Genomic DNA, 19,929 nt, shown 5'->3' with positions numbered 1-19,929 from the left:
GTAGTTATTTTGAAGAACTACAAGCAGCTTAAGAAGGGTTTTAGGATGCAACAAGGAAATATTTAAGAATAATTCTAGATGTAGACAAACAACAATCCCTTGAATTCATAAATGAAGTTTATTATGTAGGACACTGTCAAAGTTCTCCTTTCAAAGGAAAAAAAGAGAAGTAGTCTCTACCAGGTAATATTAGAACAATACACTAGATAAATTTCTCCAATAAGCATGAACTACCTTTAGCCCTGATCCTGCAGAGAGCTCTGCAAAGGATCCATATCCTTGCACCTGAGTGGAGGCTCAGGGCCTTTACTAGTAGTCCAAGAAGATGGCTGTGCTGTGAACATAGTTTCAAATGAACAATGAAAAAGTGCCAGAATGCACATGTTTATATAACATTAATAAAATATCCAACTTGGAGAGCAGACATTTGCATGGTCATTTCCTTTGAATAAAAAGTCTACTTAGAATCCAAAACTGTGGAAGAGAAGACATTCACTTAGTCCAGCTAACTTTGGGAATGTCATAATGTTCAGTCAGAGCATCCAAGTGTCTGTTGAAATCCTAGGAGGAAAAAAAAGGTATTTTAAGATGTATATTACTGACATACCTGACCTTGCTATTTCCTCCACCACGTTTATATTTGGCAATTCCAGATCAAACCATTAGCACAACTGGTATAGTATACTGTCTGCCAGTACCAAATAAGAACATAAGAGCAGCCATACTGGGTCAGACCAATGGTGCATCTAGCCCAGTATTCTGTCTTCCAACAGTGGCCAATGCCAGGTGCTTTAGAGGGAATGAAGAGATGCTTCAGAGAAAGGGGCAAGAAACCCCACAATAGACAGTTATGGAACAGAATGCCCAGAAAGACAGTTTCTACCTAATTTCCCATCCAGTGGTTGGCTTTTGACCTTGTATCATTTAAGAAATCCTTATAGGTGGCTAATCCTTTATTGATCCTGGTAAAAACCCTTGCCTTCAGTAAGTTGTGGTTGTGAGCTACACAGATTTTCTTTTATCAGTTGTAAATCTGTTGCCTTTCAATTTCATTCACTATTCCACTTCTCCTGTATTTAAAGAGATTACATAGAAACAACACTTATCTTTCTATATCACCTATTTTATATACCTCACTAATATCCTGGTCTTCTCTCCAAAACAATGACAGCCCTAATCCTCCATTTTTCTCTTCATATACAAGTCTCTTAATGCTTCTACTTCTGCTGCTTGTCTCTAGAGCAGAAGTGGGAAAACTGCAGCCCACGTCCAGCCTGCAAAATCTTTTAATCTGGCCCTTGGGCTCCATTGCCCCACTCCAGCTGGGGAGTGGAGGCTTGCCCCGTTCTGCTCACACAGCGCTCCCACGTGTTCGGGACCTGTCTGACAGGTGTGAGGGCACACATGTTACTCTGGCTGCACAACCCAAACGCGCCTCATGCGCCGTCAGAGCCTAGAACGTGCAAGCCCATGTGCCTGTTACTTGTTGGCTTAGGTGAGTGCTCAGTGGTGATTTCCAAAGCTGCGGGCTGTTGGGACCTATGTAGGAGGAGATTTCTGAGAGCAGGAGGCTGGTGAATCTCAATGAGTTCCAATGACTGGAAGCTGATGCCTGACAAATTCAGGCAAGAGAGAAAGGGCATGGAAAGGAGGTAAATTTGGTTTAATTATCAGAATACATTGTTATGATGGTATATTTATAATAGTAAGTACGATTTTATGTTTATTTCCACTAAAATGTATCTTTATTAAATAAAGTTTATTTGAATATCTCTGAATTGTTAATTTTGTGAGCATTCATGGCCCACCATATAATTTCCATACCCAGATGTGGCCCTCAGACCAAAAAGTTTGCCCACCCCTGCTCTGGAGCCTCCTCTACATCTGCTACGTATTTTGAGATAAGATGACAGGGTGACAAGAACGGAACATAGTATTTCAGGTGAAGATGTGCCACTAGTTTCTATATTTTCAATCCTTCACTTTATACCAATGCAGATTACTTTTCCCCTACTTAATAGTTAATTTAGAACCCAGCAATGGGTACCATATGCATTACACCTTGCATTTGTCAATATTGAATTCCATAGCCCATTGTACTGCCCATTCACCTAGTTTATTAGGTCATTATGAAATTCTTCAGTCTTCTGTAGATTTGAAGAACCTAAAACACCGTATCATCTTCAAGTTTTACCATCTCACTGTGCTCCCAAGCTAGGGGTTCTGTTTACTAAGCAGGCTGCTGTATTTTGTACCAGTTTAAGTTTCTGGATCAATGTAATGTGCAGGCCTGTATAGAGGACACTGCAGTAGTCAAATCTTCAGGAAACTAAATAAAGTCCATATCTGAAAATAACAGTAGTAATCTTTAAGCCAAAGATGAGGAGCTGCCACAGCCAGGGAGAGGCACGTCTCCCCTAGCCCAGCCCTGCTTCAGCAAGAGAGGGCCAGGGGAAGTCCTCTGTCCCCACCACAGCTCCAGGGCAGCCTGCACCCCAAACCCATCATCCCTGGCCCCACCCCAAAGCCTTCACCCCCAGCCAGAGCCCTCAGCCCCCTCTGCACCCAAAACCCCTCATCTCCAGCCCCACCCCAGAGCCCACAGCCCCCTCCCACACTCTGAATCCCTTGGCCCCACCCCTGCCACACATCACCTCCATATTGGTGCACATAACAAAATTAATTCCACACATGAGTGTAAAAAGTCAGAGGAAACATTGCTTACCTCAACTCTTTGTTTATGAGTTTTGGAGGCTTTCTTCAGTATTCTTTCCATTTGCTAAAAATTGAACATAGATGCACAGTGCTGTGATACTTTATGTTTTGCATGTGTGAACATAACACACTGAGTCTGCATTTCACAACTTAGATTTGACCTTCGCTTTGGGGCAAGCTACAAAAATATACTTTAGGCAAGTTTAAAGTAAAAGCAAGTTGCACTTGGGCCAAACACACCTCAGCCATTACTCTACCACCCCTGCCAGACCCCCAGCACTGCTCAGAAGGAGCTGGCCCCATACCCTTTTCTCTTGCATCTTCTCATAGGCAAGCTGTGCAGGGGTCCGCTTGTCCAGAGCCCGCTTCTTCTCCTCCTCTTGCTTCTTACTGCTCACGATCTGCTCCAGGATTTTGCTTTTGTCCTTAGCCGCCTTCTTCTTCTTCCTGGAGCAAAACAGACCAGGCAGCTTCAGAGGAGAGGCCAAGGAACCCCCCCCGGGAGCCCCACTGACAAACCCGGGCAGCTCACCGCTTCCCAAGCGCCGGGGCCGCACCACTCCCCTTCAGTCGCAGCGGTGCGCGCTGGACACTCTCATATTCCGCCATCCCGCGCCGGGGCCTAGGCCAGGCGCACGAGCGCTTCCGGGTTACGCACTACGGCACGGGGGAGGAGGGGCGGGGCTTCCTGACACAGGGCGGGGCAACATCTAGGGGGTGGAGCTAGGTCTCCCGCGCGGGAGCCGCACAGTGCCCAGCCCTGCCTCTTCCGTCGCTGCAACGGCTGGCGGTGACCCCCAGGGAGCCGGCCATGAGGGCTCTTGTTTTGCTGTCAGCAGCCACCACCCCGGGGGAGGGACGGGGCCTCTCCCCGGGATGACACAGGAGTGTTGTGTAGTGTAGTGCGCGGGTGGCTTTTCCACTCTGAGCACCGTGACCGTCACAACCACAACTCGCCCCGGGAAAAACCACCCCAAACCAAACGGAGCTTTCTGTAGTGCACAAGGGAGGAGAAACCAGCACCTCCCTGGCGTCCCCTCACTGAGCCCAGCTGGGCAGTGGCGAAGGCTCTCGGACTCCGCGAGCCCCCCGGCTGGCGCCCACACAACAGCATAGCGCGGGAGGGAGGGTTAAGAGCTAGGCGGCTGGGGGAGAGGATCAGTTTCTTCTGCTTTGAAATCACTTTTGTCTCCTTACCAACGCAGGGCTGTTCTAGCACTGAAATCATGCCTTGTCCTCACTTTGTCTGTTAGAGCCAAGCAGAAACTGAAGTGCCATCCTTTCATTTTGTCCTGGCAGTTGTCACCTCTTACAATTTTATTTCAAGTTTAATAATACTTAGTAAAAAGCGACAAGGAGTCCTGTGGCACCTTATAGGCTAACTGACTTAACAATACCCATGAAAGCTTATGCTCCAACATGTCTGTTAGTCTATAAGGTGCCACAGGACCAACCCTTTGTCGCTTTTTTCAGATCCAGACTAACACTGCTACCCCTCTGATACATAATATTTGGTGTTTTTCTTAACTCCCCAGTTGTTGGAATCAGGAGGTAACATGAAAATCTCAGCTTTAATTTTTTTAAGTAAGTTTCTAGCCCTGATGGTTGCAGGAAAAAAAAGCTTGAAAACATGAAGCAAACGAACCCTAAAGACTCAGAAACCAAAGGCAAATAAGAACCCCCCCAAACTTCATAAGTGCTGAAACTAGGAGTGCAGGGTGTGTTGCAGCACACCCTGACTTGAAGTGGTTTCCTTTATATGCAGGGTTTACAGTTCAGTTCAATGGCTCTCAGTGCCCCCACTATACACATTGTTTCAGTGTCCCTGCCAAACGTTTCTTTTTTTTCAAAATCTCATGATTTTGAGGATCTGACTCATGACTGTTGAATGCTTGAGGTTGGCAATACCTCAGCTGAAAGACACTAATTATGTAGAGATGCCAGTCATTTCCACTAGAATAAGAAGTGGGCACTGGACATTTTTGGGTCATGTAATCCAGATGTCAACACAAACTCACACATGAAAGTGTCAAGTGGAAACCAACTGGTGTGAAAAATGAGGAATAAGAGAAATCTTAAGAAGCAACCTTAGCAGTGAGGGCAGAATAGTCAATGTCAATATCATAGAGCAAATGGAAGGAAGCAGCAGTAAATTTCAGAGGAATGGTTTCTGCATTGTGTGCCAAATTGGCATGGGATGGATGTTAAAAAAAAAAAGAGAGAGAGATTGAGTATGGTATTGCTGCTGTACACAGTCAAAAATACAGTTTAATATTAGCGTATGATGCAGAATGTGTATTATAATAAACATCAGGAAAAGGACTCAGGACCATACTCACTGTGATTCTTTTTTAGAGTGAGTTGCTGAATGTTGAAGGAAGAAAGAGAGTTCCTAGCAGTCATTAGGTATGTGAATTGACTTGCTAGAAACATAAAACTAAAATCCACACAGTTCCCTATCTAGTTCAGAGACAAGGGATAGAAATTGTGTTAGTTGTTTGTTAAATGCTGTAATATGAGTCTCTGCAGAGCCCACAGGGAGCAGGTGAATAATGCTGTATGAGAGTCTTATGTATTCAGACTAAAGATTTGATTAAATGCTTCTATTATGATTCTGAAATCCATGAAGCAGGGAAGGTGGTTACCTGATCCTCCTCCCTGTCTGAACCTCATTGTTACAGCTTTTCATATCTCAATATTCAGCCTTCCTATGAAGGTAACTTAAGGGGAAAGAGCAATGGGACAAGAATCAGGATTCAGAAACAGAAATGGGCAATAAACAAACCATTTTCACTCCAGAGCAGCTGGATGCATATCAGGTAAGAACAAACAAAAGACAAATTAGACACTAGGTAGGATAATGGCAGGTTGTTTTAAAGCAGTCTCCAGCACTTAGTTATATGGCACTAATTAGGACTATCAAATGGTGTCCGAAGTCTTTCGAGTAAATGGTTTATGGCTGTTTAATACCCCTTTACCTTTTTTAATGTGAGAAGAAACTGTCAAACAATACTCTATAATTGTAAACAGAAAGTTTATAAAGCTTGGGCCAGCTTCATCATTAATATAAATCCAGTGAAATCAGTGTGTTTACAACAGGAAAGATTTTGAGCCAGTGTATGTTTAAAAACAAAACAAACAAACAAAAATAATTCGCCACCACATTTCATATCTTTCCATATTTTACAGGACTGCACATTCTTTACAAGGAAAGAAATTCTGAGGTGCGTCTACATTTTTTGTCTGTAAAACTGTAAGATTATAATAAAGTCAGGCCACTCATCTAGTGAGTTTAGTAATCTTTTTAATATGTTTTAAGTAGGATTTAATACAGTGTCATTGTGATAGATAGCAGAGTATACACATACATGCACAAAAATCATGTTCAATGTCTTTAGTTAAGACAAAAATCTATAATTCAATTAATATGCCAACCACTTCCACCCAAAACACTATAACAAGTTACATCTAAGTATTTCACTAAATACTCTGCCAGAGGGCCTCATGCCCTACTACCTTGTTTTATAACAAGTGATACACAGAATATTGCTACCCTGGGCATATGCCATCTATTTGATTAAATGTTTTCCCAGTAGTTCATGATCTTGTTCTACTGTCTTTATAGTGTAACCTAAGAAATATTTTAGTGCCATGCAGATTTAGTTTTTTTAATGGTAACTATAATTTCTTAGATTTATAGAAATTTGAGGTATAAAAATGTAATTAGAGCCTCTGTTTAATCTCTCTACAAATGCAGGATTGTTCTAGCTTTGAAATCATTCTGCTTTGACCCTGTAACATTCTCTTTTCCATGACTTTTGTTGGCTCATTTTGTCTTTAAAATAGAGCAAAAGCTAAAGTGAAAGCTTTTAATTTTGTCCTGACAATGCAGTGCTGTCTCCAAAGCATCTATTGTTTTCTGTCACTTTTCACAGCTGCATTTATGATATTTTCCTGAGACTTTTTTGCAAGCCCCAAGTCCCATGAAACAAGATTAGGAATTACATTATTTCAGAAAAATGATTCCACAGTAATCATGCCAGCATCAAAGTAGACTAAAAGCTTTTGCTGAGACAACATGATGCCACCCACTGGGTCTTTATATGTGAAAAGCTGTGGTTATATTTTGAAGCCTGGTGCCTCATTGGAGCACAAGGTCTGGGTTAGCCCGAATCGCTCATTACCAGAAATTTTAGGACATCTTCCCAGTAAGTGGTACATATTGGCCAATTCATTTGATCTTTAATCAACTGGGCACAAGGGGGTGAGGAGGAAGGGCTTAGTGATTTTTGTAATCCATTATATGCCTCATTGACTGAGAGATCAAGAATCCTAACTGGCAACCTGAACCTGGTCTCCTAGTAGGGTGACCAGACAGCAAGTGTGAAAAATCGGGACAGGGAGTGGGGGTTTGTCATGGTATAATTCCCCACTCTGAACATTAGTGTCCAAAAGATGGGGTACCAGCATGAATTCCTCTAAGATCAATTACCAGCTTCGTACTTGTAATGCTGCCACCAACCAGGAATTCCAGTGCCTGGTACACTCTGGTCCCCCCAAAATCTTGCCCCGGGACCCCCAAGACCTAGAACCTCTGGATCTTAACACAAGGAAAGTAAACCCTTTCCCTCACCGTTGCCTCTCCCAGGCTTCCTCTCCCTGGGTTACCCTGGAAGATCACTGTGATTCAAACTCCTTGAATCTTAAAACAGAGAGGAAAATTCACCTTCCCCCCTCCTTCTCTCTCCCCCTCCCAGACTGTCCCTGAGAGAGAAAGTAATCCTAACACAGAGAGAAAATTAACCTTTCTCTCCCCCTTCCCTTCTTTCTCCCCACCAATTCCCTGGTGAATCCAGACCCAGTCCCCTGGGGTCTCACCAGAATAAAAAAAAACAATCCGGTTCTTAAACAAGAAAAGCTTTTAATTAAAAAAAGAAAAAACAGTAAAAATTATCTTTGTAAATTTAAGATGGAATATGTTACAGGGTCTTTCAGCTATAGATACTGGGAATACCCTCCCAGCCTAAGTATACAAGTACAAATTAAAATCCTTTCAGCAAAATACAAATTTGAACTCCTTCCTGCCAAATACACATTTGCAAATAACGAAAACAAACATAAGCCTAACTCGCCTTATCTACCTAGTACTCACTATTCTGGACATATAAGAGACTGTATCAAAGAGATTGGAGAGAAACCGGGTTGCACATCTGGTCACTCTCAGAACCCAGAGAGAACAGCCAAATTCTAACAGCACACACAAAAACTTCCCTCCCTCAAGATTTGAAAGTATCCTGTCCCCCGATTGGTCCTCTGGTCAGGTAACAGCCAGGCTCACTGATCTTGTTAACCCTTTACAGGCAAAAGAGATATGAAGTACTTCTGTTCTATTAACTCTTACTTATCTGTTTATGACAGGGTTAATAGGAGCCTATATAAGAAGCAGCCCCAAATATTGGGACTGTCCCTATAAAATTGGGACACCTGGTCACCCTATCTCCTAGTGGTACCACAGTGTACTTTTCAGGTTCCGGCACACAATAGTAGTGTATTCTGCTGATGTGGTGGACAACCCTTTGCATGGGGAAATCAGCTTTTGGTTCTCATTTATCATGCAGCAAATTAATCAGCAGAAACACTTCCAGCACCTGTCTCTTTCTTAGGATGTCACTGCACAACATCAATGTGCCAATTCCTTTGGAAAGTAGAGTTCCCTTCTACAGCAGACTGTGATCTCCTATTTCTGCCCACCCTGGTCTCTGTTTATGAGTGCTATGCAGCACAAAATGCAAATGAAGTGAACATCTGTAATAAATTAAACCTAAGCTGTTTGTGTTTTTGTGTATTGAATAGAGGCCAAGACCATAATTATATCATGAATAAGGTATTTATTATTGATAGGAAACCCTTTAGAAAATTCTGTCCCATTGTTTGATACCATTTTCATTGGTGACAACTGTGAATGGTCGTCTCAGTCTAGTGCAAGAATGGAAGTAAATAGCACTGAGAAAAATAAACACTTTTTGAGGTAATTTTATAGATCTCCCTTTCTTAGCTCTGAATCCTAACAAAATCAGTGGGAGGTTTGGGTGCGCAACAGAATGCAGGATGAAGTCCCACATTTGAAGGTTACAACAGGCCCATTTTTTTAAACCTTAAAGCTGAGAAAAAAGGAAGGGAAATTTTAGAAGATATCTAAGGAAAACCTAAGAGATTAGGGTAGAGGACACTCCTACCACTGGGTGGACCAAATGGTCCTGGAGGTGTTCTGTATTCCTAGTACCTGTGGGTTTTCTTGTTTGTTTTTGCGGGGGAAAAGGTCTGCTAATTTCAAAGGCAAGGTAGGCATAAAATATTTCCATTATTGCACCCCATTCTTAATTCTCTTGAGATCTTTTGAAGATCACTTATTTGCATCACAGTGGTCCCTTCTGACCTTAAAAATCTGTGTCATTATTATACCCAAAATGTTTAAAGTTGTGTGCCTTCATTTAGGCACCTAAATCCATATTTAAAACCACAATAAGAGGCCTTGACTTCAATGGGAGCTGGAATGAACTATTACTGAGAAGATTGTCTGTAAAATTAGTTTGTAAAACGCCGTGCAGTGCTTTACAGCTCTTTTCTAACCCAGCAACTCTTCCCTCTCTCTTCTGCATCACCTTGTTCACTAGGAGGGGATCACTAAGAAGGGCTTCTCCCAGAATTCATGGTCTCACAGAGCCATGAGCAGCATTTGCTCACATACATCCCAGTATGGATTATGCACGTTGATATGAGGCAGCTCTTTTGGCCATAAACTGGAGATACACTTGCCAAGTAAGGCAGCCTTCAAGCGGGGGTACTAATGCCTGGATGGCTGGCTGGGAAGCAGAGGTACATAGAAAAGGCTACTGGTGACTAATATCTTGAGAAGGACTTAAAAGACAAAAAGTGTGTGTGTGTGGCGGGGTTGTTTTGTTATTTTTTCTTTTGTTTTTAGTAAAAAGAACTTGGCCATCTCTTGCCTTTATTAACTTTCTCTATCCAGGGAATAAGGACCTGCAGAAAACAAGGATTGTTCAAGAAACTAAAACACAGATTGAGGTGCCACTGCAGGCACAGAGGAAAAAATTGTGCAGAACACCTACAAGCTTCCCTTTCCCTTAGAATCCATCTGAGAAAAGCAGAGTGGAAGCAGACTAGAGCCCAGAGATCTGACCTAGTTTTGTTCCTAGGTTTAGTCAGATAGAGCTGTTGAACTGAGACAGCGTTTGGCTTAATTTGCCCTTCTCTGACTCATGAAAAATAGAAATCTTTTCAATCTGACAAGGCACTGAGCCTGTTATATTGCTGCAATATGGGGGCAAACCCCATTTCAAGCACAGGGACTTGACCGGGGGAATTGTATAGGGATGGGGCTGGAGGAATCCTTTCCCAGAGGCTTCAGAGCAGCAGGAGAGCCATTCTGCAGCTTTTACAGCCATCTAAAGATTGCAGTGCTGTAGTTTCTATCCTAGTTAGATTCTCTCTCTCCAGGAAAGACAGGAAGAATAGTGCAGTAGCAGAGCCACCTCCTGCTCCCCCAACTGGCACCTCACCAGAAGGAGGCTCCTAGTATGAAGGGGCTGTGTATCCTCTGAGGGGATTCCAGCCTCTAGCCTGCCTTCCCCAGTCAGCTGAATTGCATCAGGTGCGCTGGAGGTCACACCAACTTTAGAGGTTAGGAAGATCAGGATTTGCTGTATGTGAATGGCCATTCTATCACTTACTAAGGCTGACAACTGAATTAGTTTAATAAGAGACACAAAGGTACCATGTTCCTAGTTTGCTTGAGCTAAGTGTCCTCTTACCACATTGCATGGGACTCCTGAAGAAACAGCTGAAATTTCAATGCGTTGCAAATATGTTTGCAGATCAGTGTCTGGAATCCTAAGCTGCTGTCAGGGCAGTTAGCTGCAACATCGACAATTTTCAGTTCTTGGTGATTCCTGCCATTCTGGCCAATTTCTTTATCAGCCTCTAAAACATTCATGAGCCAGCTGCATGACAGGTGGCAGCAGGGCCAGCTCCAGGGTTTTTGCCACCTCAAGCAGGAAAAAAAAAAAAAAAGTCTGTGGGAGCTCTACCGCTGCTGCTTCAGTCTTCGGTGACAATTCGGTGGCAGGTCCTTCGCTTCGAGAGGGAGTGAGGGACCCACTGCCGAATTGCAGCCAAAGAGCTGGATGTGCTGTCCCTTCCCCATGGCCGCCCCAAAGACCTGCTTGCTAGGCTGGTGCCTGGAGCCGGCCCTGGGTGGCAGCCAATAGACTGTAAACTGGGGCAGAGTGTCTTTTTGTGCTGTTTGTACAGCACCTATCACAATTGTATCCTGGTCCATGACTGAGGAACCTAGCTGCTTTGGTAATACAAATAATAAATAATTAGGAAGGAGGCAAGGGGCTGGAGGCAAAAGGGAGAACCTGGATCATAGAGTAAAAAGGACTAGCTGGCTAGAAAGATTAGGGTTTGGGGATTAAGATAGGCAGGCCAAGGAAGGTGCATGAGAGTGTGAGGGAGCACGCTCTGGTCTCTCAAGACGAAAGTCCACAGTGAGTGTCAGCAAAGGGCTAAGGTGCCTGTGGTGGATATTGGGGGTGGGTGTGGGGAATGAGGGATGGAAAATTGTAGGCTGCTGTCTTAGAAGTAATAATCCAGATAGTTAGAAATACTGTTTTATGTTATTTTATTTTCTCCAGAGTGGAATTTTAGCTGGATTAGTCTTAGAGCACTGAGAACTTTGAAGGCTGTTCCTCTCAGTAATACAATCATGTAAAAACGGCTGCTGATAGAGCGATGTCAGACTAGCAGAAGTGAGATGGAAGCATAACTGAGGCAGTAGTAAATTACTAAATAACGTTACAAAACTGCTTCTGTCATTCTGTTCCCCATAGTACAGCTGCCTAGTTCTTGAACAGAGTTTTTCACCCCCATTTTAATGTAACACTGAAAATAACTTTTCTGGTTAATATATAATATAAGAAGTATATTTAATACTATGTTTCTCCCTTCATCAAGCATACTACATGACATTTAAATATAACCACCCTGCTAAATGATGTGAAGTATAAAGAGCAATATTGAAAAGACAAACGTTATTAGAGCCAGGAGTATATTGAGCCCTAAATGAGCCTTTCCTTCCCTTTCCAGATTGTTTTACAGATACCGAGACCTGGCCCCACAGCTGGTCCCACTCAGCTACATAGATAAACCAGATGTGAAGCTTCCCTATGAACTCATTGGCAGCATGGCAGAGCTGAAGGTACAGTCCATGGAACACAGATGCTAGATGAGGAACCACATTTCACTTTCCGCCTCTTCTGCTAAATAATTCATACTGTGCTAATTACCAGGAGGCTGAAAGATATCTGAATCCTGGCTCCCTGGCAAATAGCTCTTTAATTCCAACATCCTTCTGGAAGCTTCCAGTAGTTGTCTTTGAAAACATGTTGAAGCACCAGGTAGAGTAGAGAAGGCTGATGCTGGGCCTGCTGGTCTCTGAGTCAGCCTTGGAACACAAAAGAGTAGCAGAGCAAGGGGGTGTTTGTCTGCCACACCTGGGTTAAAATAAAGAGGGGGCAAAACTGGAGCTGGGCTACTACTGAGTCCATCAGATGCCTTGACATAAATCAGGGTGTGACATTGTGCAGTCTATATGGTTTTATAAAAATATGGTAATAAGTGAATATAATGTAACTGGAATATGCTTCATGCAAAAGGTCTCTTGTAAAGTATCATTACAAAGCTTATAATCTACTGAGAGTGATCATCCTAACTGTATAAACATACCACTCTTGTATCTGGGACTAGAAATATGAAATACAACTCTGAGGGCCTATTGTAATTATGCAAAGTGTGGGCCATTAATGGTGGTTTGGAATCTTAATGGCTCCCATCAACCAGGATAATTGACTGGGGCTCTGTTTGCAAGCAAACCTTCCTGTGAGTCAGGCTGGGAGGAATGAAGGCTTGATCATGTCACATGAACTGGAATCCATCTTTAACCTGATGCTTTTTCAGTGAGGGGGGGTGGAAACCCAGAGAGAGACAAAGGATTTCCGCCTTATGCAAAAGATATATAAAGGGGTGAAACAGAACAAATGGGGAGGAGCCATCATGAAGAATCCCTTAGCTACCATCTGAGCTGAAACAAGAGCTGTACCAGGGGAAAGAATTGTGCCCAGGCCTGGAAGGTGTCCGGTCTGGGGAAAAAACTTACTGAAGCATTTCTGAGGGTGAGATTATCTGTATTCAGTTTGATTAAACATAGATTTGCACATTTTATTTTATTTTGCTTGGTGACTGACTTTGTTCTGTCTGTTACTACTTGGAACCACTTAAATCCTACTTTCTGTATTTAATAAAATCACTTTTTACTTATTAATTAATTCAGAGTATGTATTAATACCTGAGGGAGCAAACAACTGTGCATATCTCTCTATCAGCGCTATAGCGGGTGAACAATTTATGAGTTTACCCTGCATAAGCTTTATACAGGGTAAAACAGATTTATTTGGGTTTAGACCCCATTGGGAGTTGGGCATCTGAGTGCTACAGACAAGCACACTTCTGTGAGCTGTTTTCAGGTAAACCTGCAGCTTTGGGGCAAGTAATTCAGACCCTGGGTCTGTGTTGGAGCAGACGGGAGTGTCTGGCTCAGCAAGATAGGGTGCTGGAGTCCTGAGCTGTGAAAACAGGAGCAGAGGTAGTCTTGGCACGCCAGTTGGCAGCTCCCGGGAGGTTTCTGTGACCAAACCCATCACACAGGGGTTCTCCAACTGGGGGTTGGGACTCCTCAGGGGGTCATGAGATTACATGGGGGGTTGTGAGCTGTCAGGCTCCACCCCAAACTCTGCTGTGCCTCCAGCATTTATAATAGTGTTAAATATATTAAAAAGTGTTTTTAATGTATAAGGTGGGGGTCGCACTCAGAGGCTTGCTATGTGAAAGGGGTCCCTAGTACAAAAGTCTGAGAACCCTTGATAAATGATAGTAAAGATTGACCCATTTTATCTTGCATCCTTGTTCCACAGGACAATCCATTCCGTCAACGGATAGCAGAAGTTTTCTCAGAGGATGGAGAGGGCAACATGACTTTAGATGACTTTTTGGACATGTTTTCAGTGCTGAGTGAAATGGCTCCCAGAGACCTCAAAGCTTATTATGCCTTTAAAATTTATGGTGAGTGAAACAGGCATAGATAGTAAAGTTTGGAGGTAATCCTGTGCTGTATTTGACTCAAGGGTCTTTGATGCAAGAGCACTTAAGATGTGCACTGCAAACTGCCATCTCAGTTGGGTCTGTGACTGTGTATGTACTTTGGTACTTAGATGGCCCTCATCATCACAGCCAAGGAGGTCCTCTCTCTTAAGGCAGGTCTACATGTACAACTCTATGCAGAGTGAAGACTTCAGTGAAGACGCTACCTGCACCAATGGGTGAGCGTCTCATGTTGGTGTAGGTACTCTACTTCCCCAAGAGGCGGTAGCTATGTCAGCAGGAGAAGCCTTCCCATTGATGCAATGCTGTCTACAGCAGGGGGATGAGTGGGTGTTGGTAAAACTATGTAGTTCAGGAGTGTGGATTTTCCATATGGCTGAGCAACATAGTTATACTGACGTACGTTCCTAGTGTAGACCAAGCCTCAAACTTCTGTCGAGCTGCCCTCAGTTACTGGAGGGTTCATAACAGAACCTAAAGAATTTGCTAAGGCCTGAAACTTTGAGAACTGATCATGGTGGTAATGCATAACCTCCATTTCAAGAATTTGTTTGAATACACATAGTACTTATCCCATATAGGCCCTTTTGGAAACCTATACTAGTGTAGTGAAAACTTATTCCGTCCCCCAACCCCTGGTCTCTCCAGAGACACAGTGATAGCAATATAAAAGTGCTTATAGCAGCATAACTTGTTCCCATAAAAGAAGGGGAACAGCCATAATGGTATAAGTCAGCTTTGTACCAGTATAAGTCTGTCCATATTAGTTGCTTGTGTATACTACCTCACAGTTTGGACTACAGGCATGTGAACAGCAGTATGCATCAAAGTTCTGTGCTGTAATTCCCCTGTGTGGCTGCTGCAGGCATGAACTAAAATGTTCCTAGTTCACATTAACATAATCCTCTTCAAACAGTGCTACTAGGAAACTTATTGTTTGCGCCCACAATGTCCACACAGGGGAGTTACAGTGCAGGACTTTGGTGTGCAAGGTTGTGCTCATCCCCGTAGGCTGAACTGCGGGACAGCATACGCATAACCTAAGGCTTTTACTATTTAACTGTATAAGAGTGTCTGGAAACAAACACACCCCTAATTGAAAGAGTTATACTGGTAAAAATTTAACTGTAGCCCAAGCCTGAGAAGGATATGTAGGTTCTATAAATTCTTCAACCAGCAGCACCTCGCCTTAGCAGTTACAAGGTTTTCTTTTCTCTATGGAGTGTGTGACATTACCCAGTAATCATGAGCGATCACCAGTAATCATTCGTGACCAGTAATCATGACCAAAATCAAGATTGATTAAAAACAGAGGAAATGGAATTAAAAGAAGCAGTTTGCTTAACATATGAAGATTTACACTTCTCATAAGCTAAACTATATATGGCCTTTTTAGCTTAGTTACAGAGAAAGCTACATATTATGAAAACAATTCTGTCCTTTGACTATTCTGGTCAACCTGTCATCAGTACTTGCTATCCACTACCAACTACTTTGCTATGTCCAGGACTTCTGGGTCCCTGACTGGCTTAACTGGCATGTTCAAATATGCACTTCCTGGCCATCCATGCATCTCACATGGTAGAGTACTTTAGCCCATCCATGTAAGATTTCCATGACATTTAACAGTGGTGTCTTTGACCAGAAAGCCCATTGAGAGGGTGGGGAGCTAGGGAGGAGAGTGGAAGACAACGTGACTCATTTCCTACTTACCTCTGGGAGTTCCCATCCACCAAGAATGTTTCCAATGCTGGTATGTCAAAAACCCCAAGGATTTCTCTCTTTAAATTAAATACAATGATCAAGTTTTGATCTTTTCCATGGTTCCTTTCTATAGTAGCTGGCTCTCATTCTGCTGCATATTCTGAGTTTCCATCTCTGCTGGATGCAGATAGCTAGGTTGTGACTTTTAAATTTTTCTTACCATAAAACAAGTTGGCAGGTCCTACATCCTCTGGCACATACACATTTTTAATTAGTTTTGTCTTGCCATCTAATCCTTGCTTGTTAGATTCTCTTGGTATTTCCCCTTCCCCTTTTAAAATGTTCTTTAATTAAGCACTTGAATGGCTTAGATCTGGTTTTACTGGGATTGGAGGATGCAACTGATCAGAGTCTGACATCTGCTGGAGAATTCCTGGTGCTTCATCCAGAGCAGTTATTTCATCTCCAATCCTCATGACTGGAGGAAGCAGCATTTAGGAAAAAAAACTATTAGGCTGCTTGGAAAAGTTCTGCCTGCCTCAATGCCAATGGGGTCCTTTGAAAAGCCTTGCCTTATCAGAGTTTCTCATAGGGCAATTTTAAGAACTGGAGTTGTTTAGTTTTTCTTGTAATATTGTTTTCAGTTGAATTTTCTTTCGATTTCAACAAAAGCCAAGCAATCTATTATGCAATACAAACAGAACAGCAAGTTCTGTTTTTGCACACTTAAGCAGAAGTTACTCAGCATGGGGAGGAGGGGGAAGGAAATCAAACAGTTCCTTTAATTGTTCTTTATTATGCATTTAGTTCATTAATATTAGTTTGCTTGTCTATTTATGGGGGGATTTTGTTAGGGTGTGAAGCTCAGGGCCGGATTAACCTATGATTGAGTATGCAGAGCTTGTGGATGGGTGCCTATCACAGGGTCACTCACACACTGGCACCTCCTGCTGGGTCTTTTGGGAATTAGCTCTGTCCCAGCGGCTGCACCCTTGGTTGGTGGTAGTTCCCACCCTTGCCTCCACCTGCAGGCGCATTACGGCTTCCTTCTCTCACCATCTGCTTCATGGCACAGCCCTCTGGTTGTGTCACCATCTGTTTTCCCTCTCTTCTTCTCTCCAACAAGAATCCAGCCACTCCTCACAGTGGCTTGGCAGCCCACAGCTGGGCCACTCCTTCAGGAGCGGGTGAGCATGTGGATGAGAGAGAGATGGGGGGGGGGGGGCACTGTAAGTCCTGACAGCCCATCAGGAGCCCCCTGCAGCAAGCTTACTAGCTCTGGTCTGTAGCTTCCTTTTATATGGGCTGGCTGAGCCCTCATTGGCTGGTCCAGCTACCACCCTAATTATCTACAGCCCTCACCCTAATTGGCTGCCTGCCCCTCAGCCTCCCTAGGCTGGTTTTAACCCTCTCAAGGCCAGTGCGTGGCAGGAGCCCCATTACAGTGCCTTTTAAGTAATTTTATAAATGCAAATTAAAAATTGTGATGAGTGTACAATTCTAAAATTCTATTTGGGAGTCCCATTATTCAGAGGTATTGGGATTTCATAATGAATCACACACACAGCTTTTCACCGTGGGGCTGGCTGGGAGACATGTAGAGGACAGCTCTTGTAATGTTGAATTTATTAATTCTGTTTCCTTTGACAGATTTTAATAATGATGATTACATATGCAAATCAGACTTGGAGAAAACTGTTAACAAACTGACCCGAAATGAACTTACCCTAGAGGAGGTTTGTCTTGTTTGTGATAAGGTGATTGATGAAGCTGATCAAGACAATGATGGCAGACTCTCTGTGGAAGATTTTCAGCACATGATAGCACGAGCTCCTGATTTCCTCAGGTAACAGTAAAAACTTCCCTGTCTGACATTCAGTTCCACCATTCCCAACCTTAACCATTCAAAAAACATGAGTCAATAATCCCCATCTCCCCATATTAACAAGATTAAAAAATGCTTTGGGTTTTTATTTGCCTTTTGTTTGTTGAACCACAGACCATGTTTTACAACTTTTCTCCACACCCAGAAGTGCTAGTAACTTGCTTAAAAAAAATTATTTATATATATATATATATATATATATGAGAGAGAGACTGAGATTAGCCCATGACTCCAGGAGATGAGATTTGCAAAATACTGAGAGACTCATGATAGATTTGGAAGAGTTGGCAACAATCCAATGGAAACAGTCTTAAAACTAAAGAATTTTTAATTATATCATAAGATTCTTCAAACTTCAGCATTTTAAATTCTTAGCCCCAAACCAGAAAATAAAATAAAGTGTGCCCAAGTTAAGGATGACTGGATCTCTGTCACACAATACATTGAATTACCGTTCATAAAGATTACTGTTCAGCATACACTCAATTATACTTTTCTCTCCAGACTCAGTTTCTGACTTCTGTCTTATCTTATGAAGTGTTTCAGTTACATAAGAATACCAGATACCAAAAAAATGTGTCTATGAAACAATCATCGACTTGTAACACAGTCCTAGCATTTGGCTTTCAGCTGTTAGTTTATTCAGCCTTAGTGAAGTGTTTTTAGATCTACACATGAAAAGCCACACAAGTTATTTATTTATTTTTTTTGTAAATAGTACATTTCACATTCGAATCTGAATCTGGTGAAAGAGAGATGAGAACTGCATCTTGAGTCTGCAATACGTCGTCGTTACCTTTTGCTTGAGGTTACTGCTCATATGAAAGAGATAAATAAAGAGGACCAAATAAGGATTTTCAGACACTGAAGAGCAAGGCGGAAAAGTCTTGTTTAAATCTTTAGAAGATACAATTCATCAAGATTTCCCTTTGTAATTTAGCAGAAGTTTTTTTTTGGCCAATAAAATATCTTTTAAAAAAGTCTTGTTTTGAGTTACAGCCTGAGCAGATCTGATCTGTAATGGAGAATATATGTAGCACCACATGCTGTCATTTTCAGAATAAACTATTTTTTGTAGTTCAGAGTGAGCCAGGCCCTAAAAAGAACGTACAAAAAATATACACCTCTACCCCGATATAACGCAGTTCTCCGGAACCAAAAAATCTTATCGTGCTATAGGTGAGACCGCGTTATATTGAACTTACTTTGGACCCTCTGCTCCTTGTCCCCTGACCTCCCCCTCCAAAGACCCCCATCCCTAATCACTCCCAGGACTCCACCCCCACCCAACCCTCCTGCTCCCTGTCCCCTGACTTCCCTGACCCCTATTCACACCCTCCTCCACCTGACAGGTACTCAGCAGCAGCGGCGGGAAGCGGAGCAGCTAGGCCCCAACCCGCTCCACTCTGCAAGCTCCTGGCCACGGTGCTGTGCTTCCTGCTGGTGAATGCAGGGAGGTTGGGGAAAGGATGCCCCCCCACATACTCACCTGCGGCGGGAAGCAGAGTGCTGCGGCCGTCCCCAGCCATGTCACTGGGGTGGGGGGAAGGTCCATCACTCACCGGCAGCGGAGGAAGCGGAGGAGCCCATCCCCAGCCCGCTCCACTCCATCAGCTCCCAGCCGTGCGCTCCGCTTCCCACTGCAGGTGTGTCCTTTCCCCAACCTCCCCACACTCACTGGTGGCGAGAAGCAGAGCGCTGTGGCTAAGAGCTGATGCGCTGATCCGCTGCTTTACCGCGTTGTTTGCAAACCTGTGTTATATTGGGTCACGTTATATCAGGGTAGAGGTGTATAACTTTCCAGCAATGTGTTAGGCAAATACAATATCCTACCTGGTACACTACTATCAAGTCTTTATCTGACTATTCCACTTTAAAAGCCATCCCTAGTTTTTTCTAGTGCTAGAGAAATCCTCCAAGATTAAGTGGAATTACTCCACAGATGCTGCTGAAGGTTAATGCTTTAAGATGTTACAAAAAATATATAGAGGACACGAATTTGCATCTTTTATTGTATCTAAAGGTAAATTCAATCTTAATCCATGATCCTCCTTAAATATCCTAGTATATTCTTCCTAATCTATTATAGATTGTTTTCCATCAGTTTTGATGTTTTCTCCATTTATAGCTCAATTCAGATTGTTCTATCAATAGTTTGTTGTGTTTGCATGTTGTAAATACAAAAAGCTTTAAACGAGAACTTGAAATTTGATAGTCTAATTACACATATTAAATCTATCTTACTAGATATATTTGACTCAGACTTCATTTTTTCTGTAACTGGAGCATGAAGTCCATTCAAACTGCAGCTAGGACAATCAGTTTGTGTTGAAGAAGGTTCTTTGTCACTAATGTTGAAGGATCATTTGGATGCCACTGTCCTGGGT

General features: G+C 42.8%; 2 protein-coding genes across 2 annotated transcripts; one reads left to right on the top strand and one right to left on the bottom strand.

The window, feature by feature from the left end:
* Positions 1 to 99: 99 nt before the first annotated feature.
* FAM32A (family with sequence similarity 32 member A) lies at positions 100 to 3,377 on the bottom strand. The gene is made up of 4 exons (XM_030540092.1): positions 3,248 to 3,377; positions 3,021 to 3,162; positions 2,726 to 2,779; positions 100 to 561 (listed from the first exon to the last, which is right to left on the bottom strand). The coding sequence occupies exons 1-4, from the start codon at positions 3,322 to 3,324 to the stop codon at positions 493 to 495; spliced, it is 342 nt and encodes a 113-aa protein (XP_030395952.1). The 5' UTR covers positions 3,325 to 3,377; the 3' UTR covers positions 100 to 492.
* Positions 3,378 to 11,838: 8,461 nt separating this feature from the next.
* Positions 11,839 to 18,726, top strand: CIB3 (calcium and integrin binding family member 3). The gene is made up of 4 exons (XM_030540090.1): positions 11,839 to 11,995; positions 13,767 to 13,914; positions 17,308 to 17,503; positions 18,261 to 18,726. Exons 1-4 carry the CDS (start codon positions 11,981 to 11,983, stop codon positions 18,280 to 18,282), a joined length of 381 nt encoding a protein of 126 aa, XP_030395950.1. The 5' UTR covers positions 11,839 to 11,980; the 3' UTR covers positions 18,283 to 18,726.
* Positions 18,727 to 19,929: the final 1,203 nt, after the last annotated feature.

Source organism: Gopherus evgoodei, chromosome 22 (genome assembly GCF_007399415.2).
Source record: "Gopherus evgoodei ecotype Sinaloan lineage chromosome 22, rGopEvg1_v1.p, whole genome shotgun sequence".
NCBI lineage: Eukaryota > Metazoa > Chordata > Testudines > Testudinidae > Gopherus > Gopherus evgoodei.
The sequence above is the reverse complement of the archived record's forward strand: the minus strand, read 5'-3'. Positions and strand labels throughout refer to the sequence as shown.

Excerpts from the sequence above, each read along its gene's own strand:
- FAM32A (XM_030540092.1), bottom strand. The coding sequence starts at position 3,324 with ATGGCGGAATATGAGAGTGTCCAGCGCGCACCGCTGCGACTGAAGGGG. Across the intron at positions 2,780-3,020 it reads AGAAGATGCAAGAGAAAAGG|CAAATGGAAAGAATACTGAA; the intron begins GTATGGGGCCAG and ends TTCAATTTTTAG. Across the intron at positions 562-2,725 it reads CTCATAAACAAAGAGTTGAG|GATTTCAACAGACACTTGGA; the intron begins GTAAGCAATGTT and ends TTTTCCTCCTAG.
- CIB3 (XM_030540090.1), top strand. Across the intron at positions 13,915-17,307 it reads TTATGCCTTTAAAATTTATG|ATTTTAATAATGATGATTAC; the intron begins GTGAGTGAAACA and ends TTCCTTTGACAG. Across the intron at positions 17,504-18,260 it reads CGAGCTCCTGATTTCCTCAG|TACATTTCACATTCGAATCT; the intron begins GTAACAGTAAAA and ends TTTTGTAAATAG.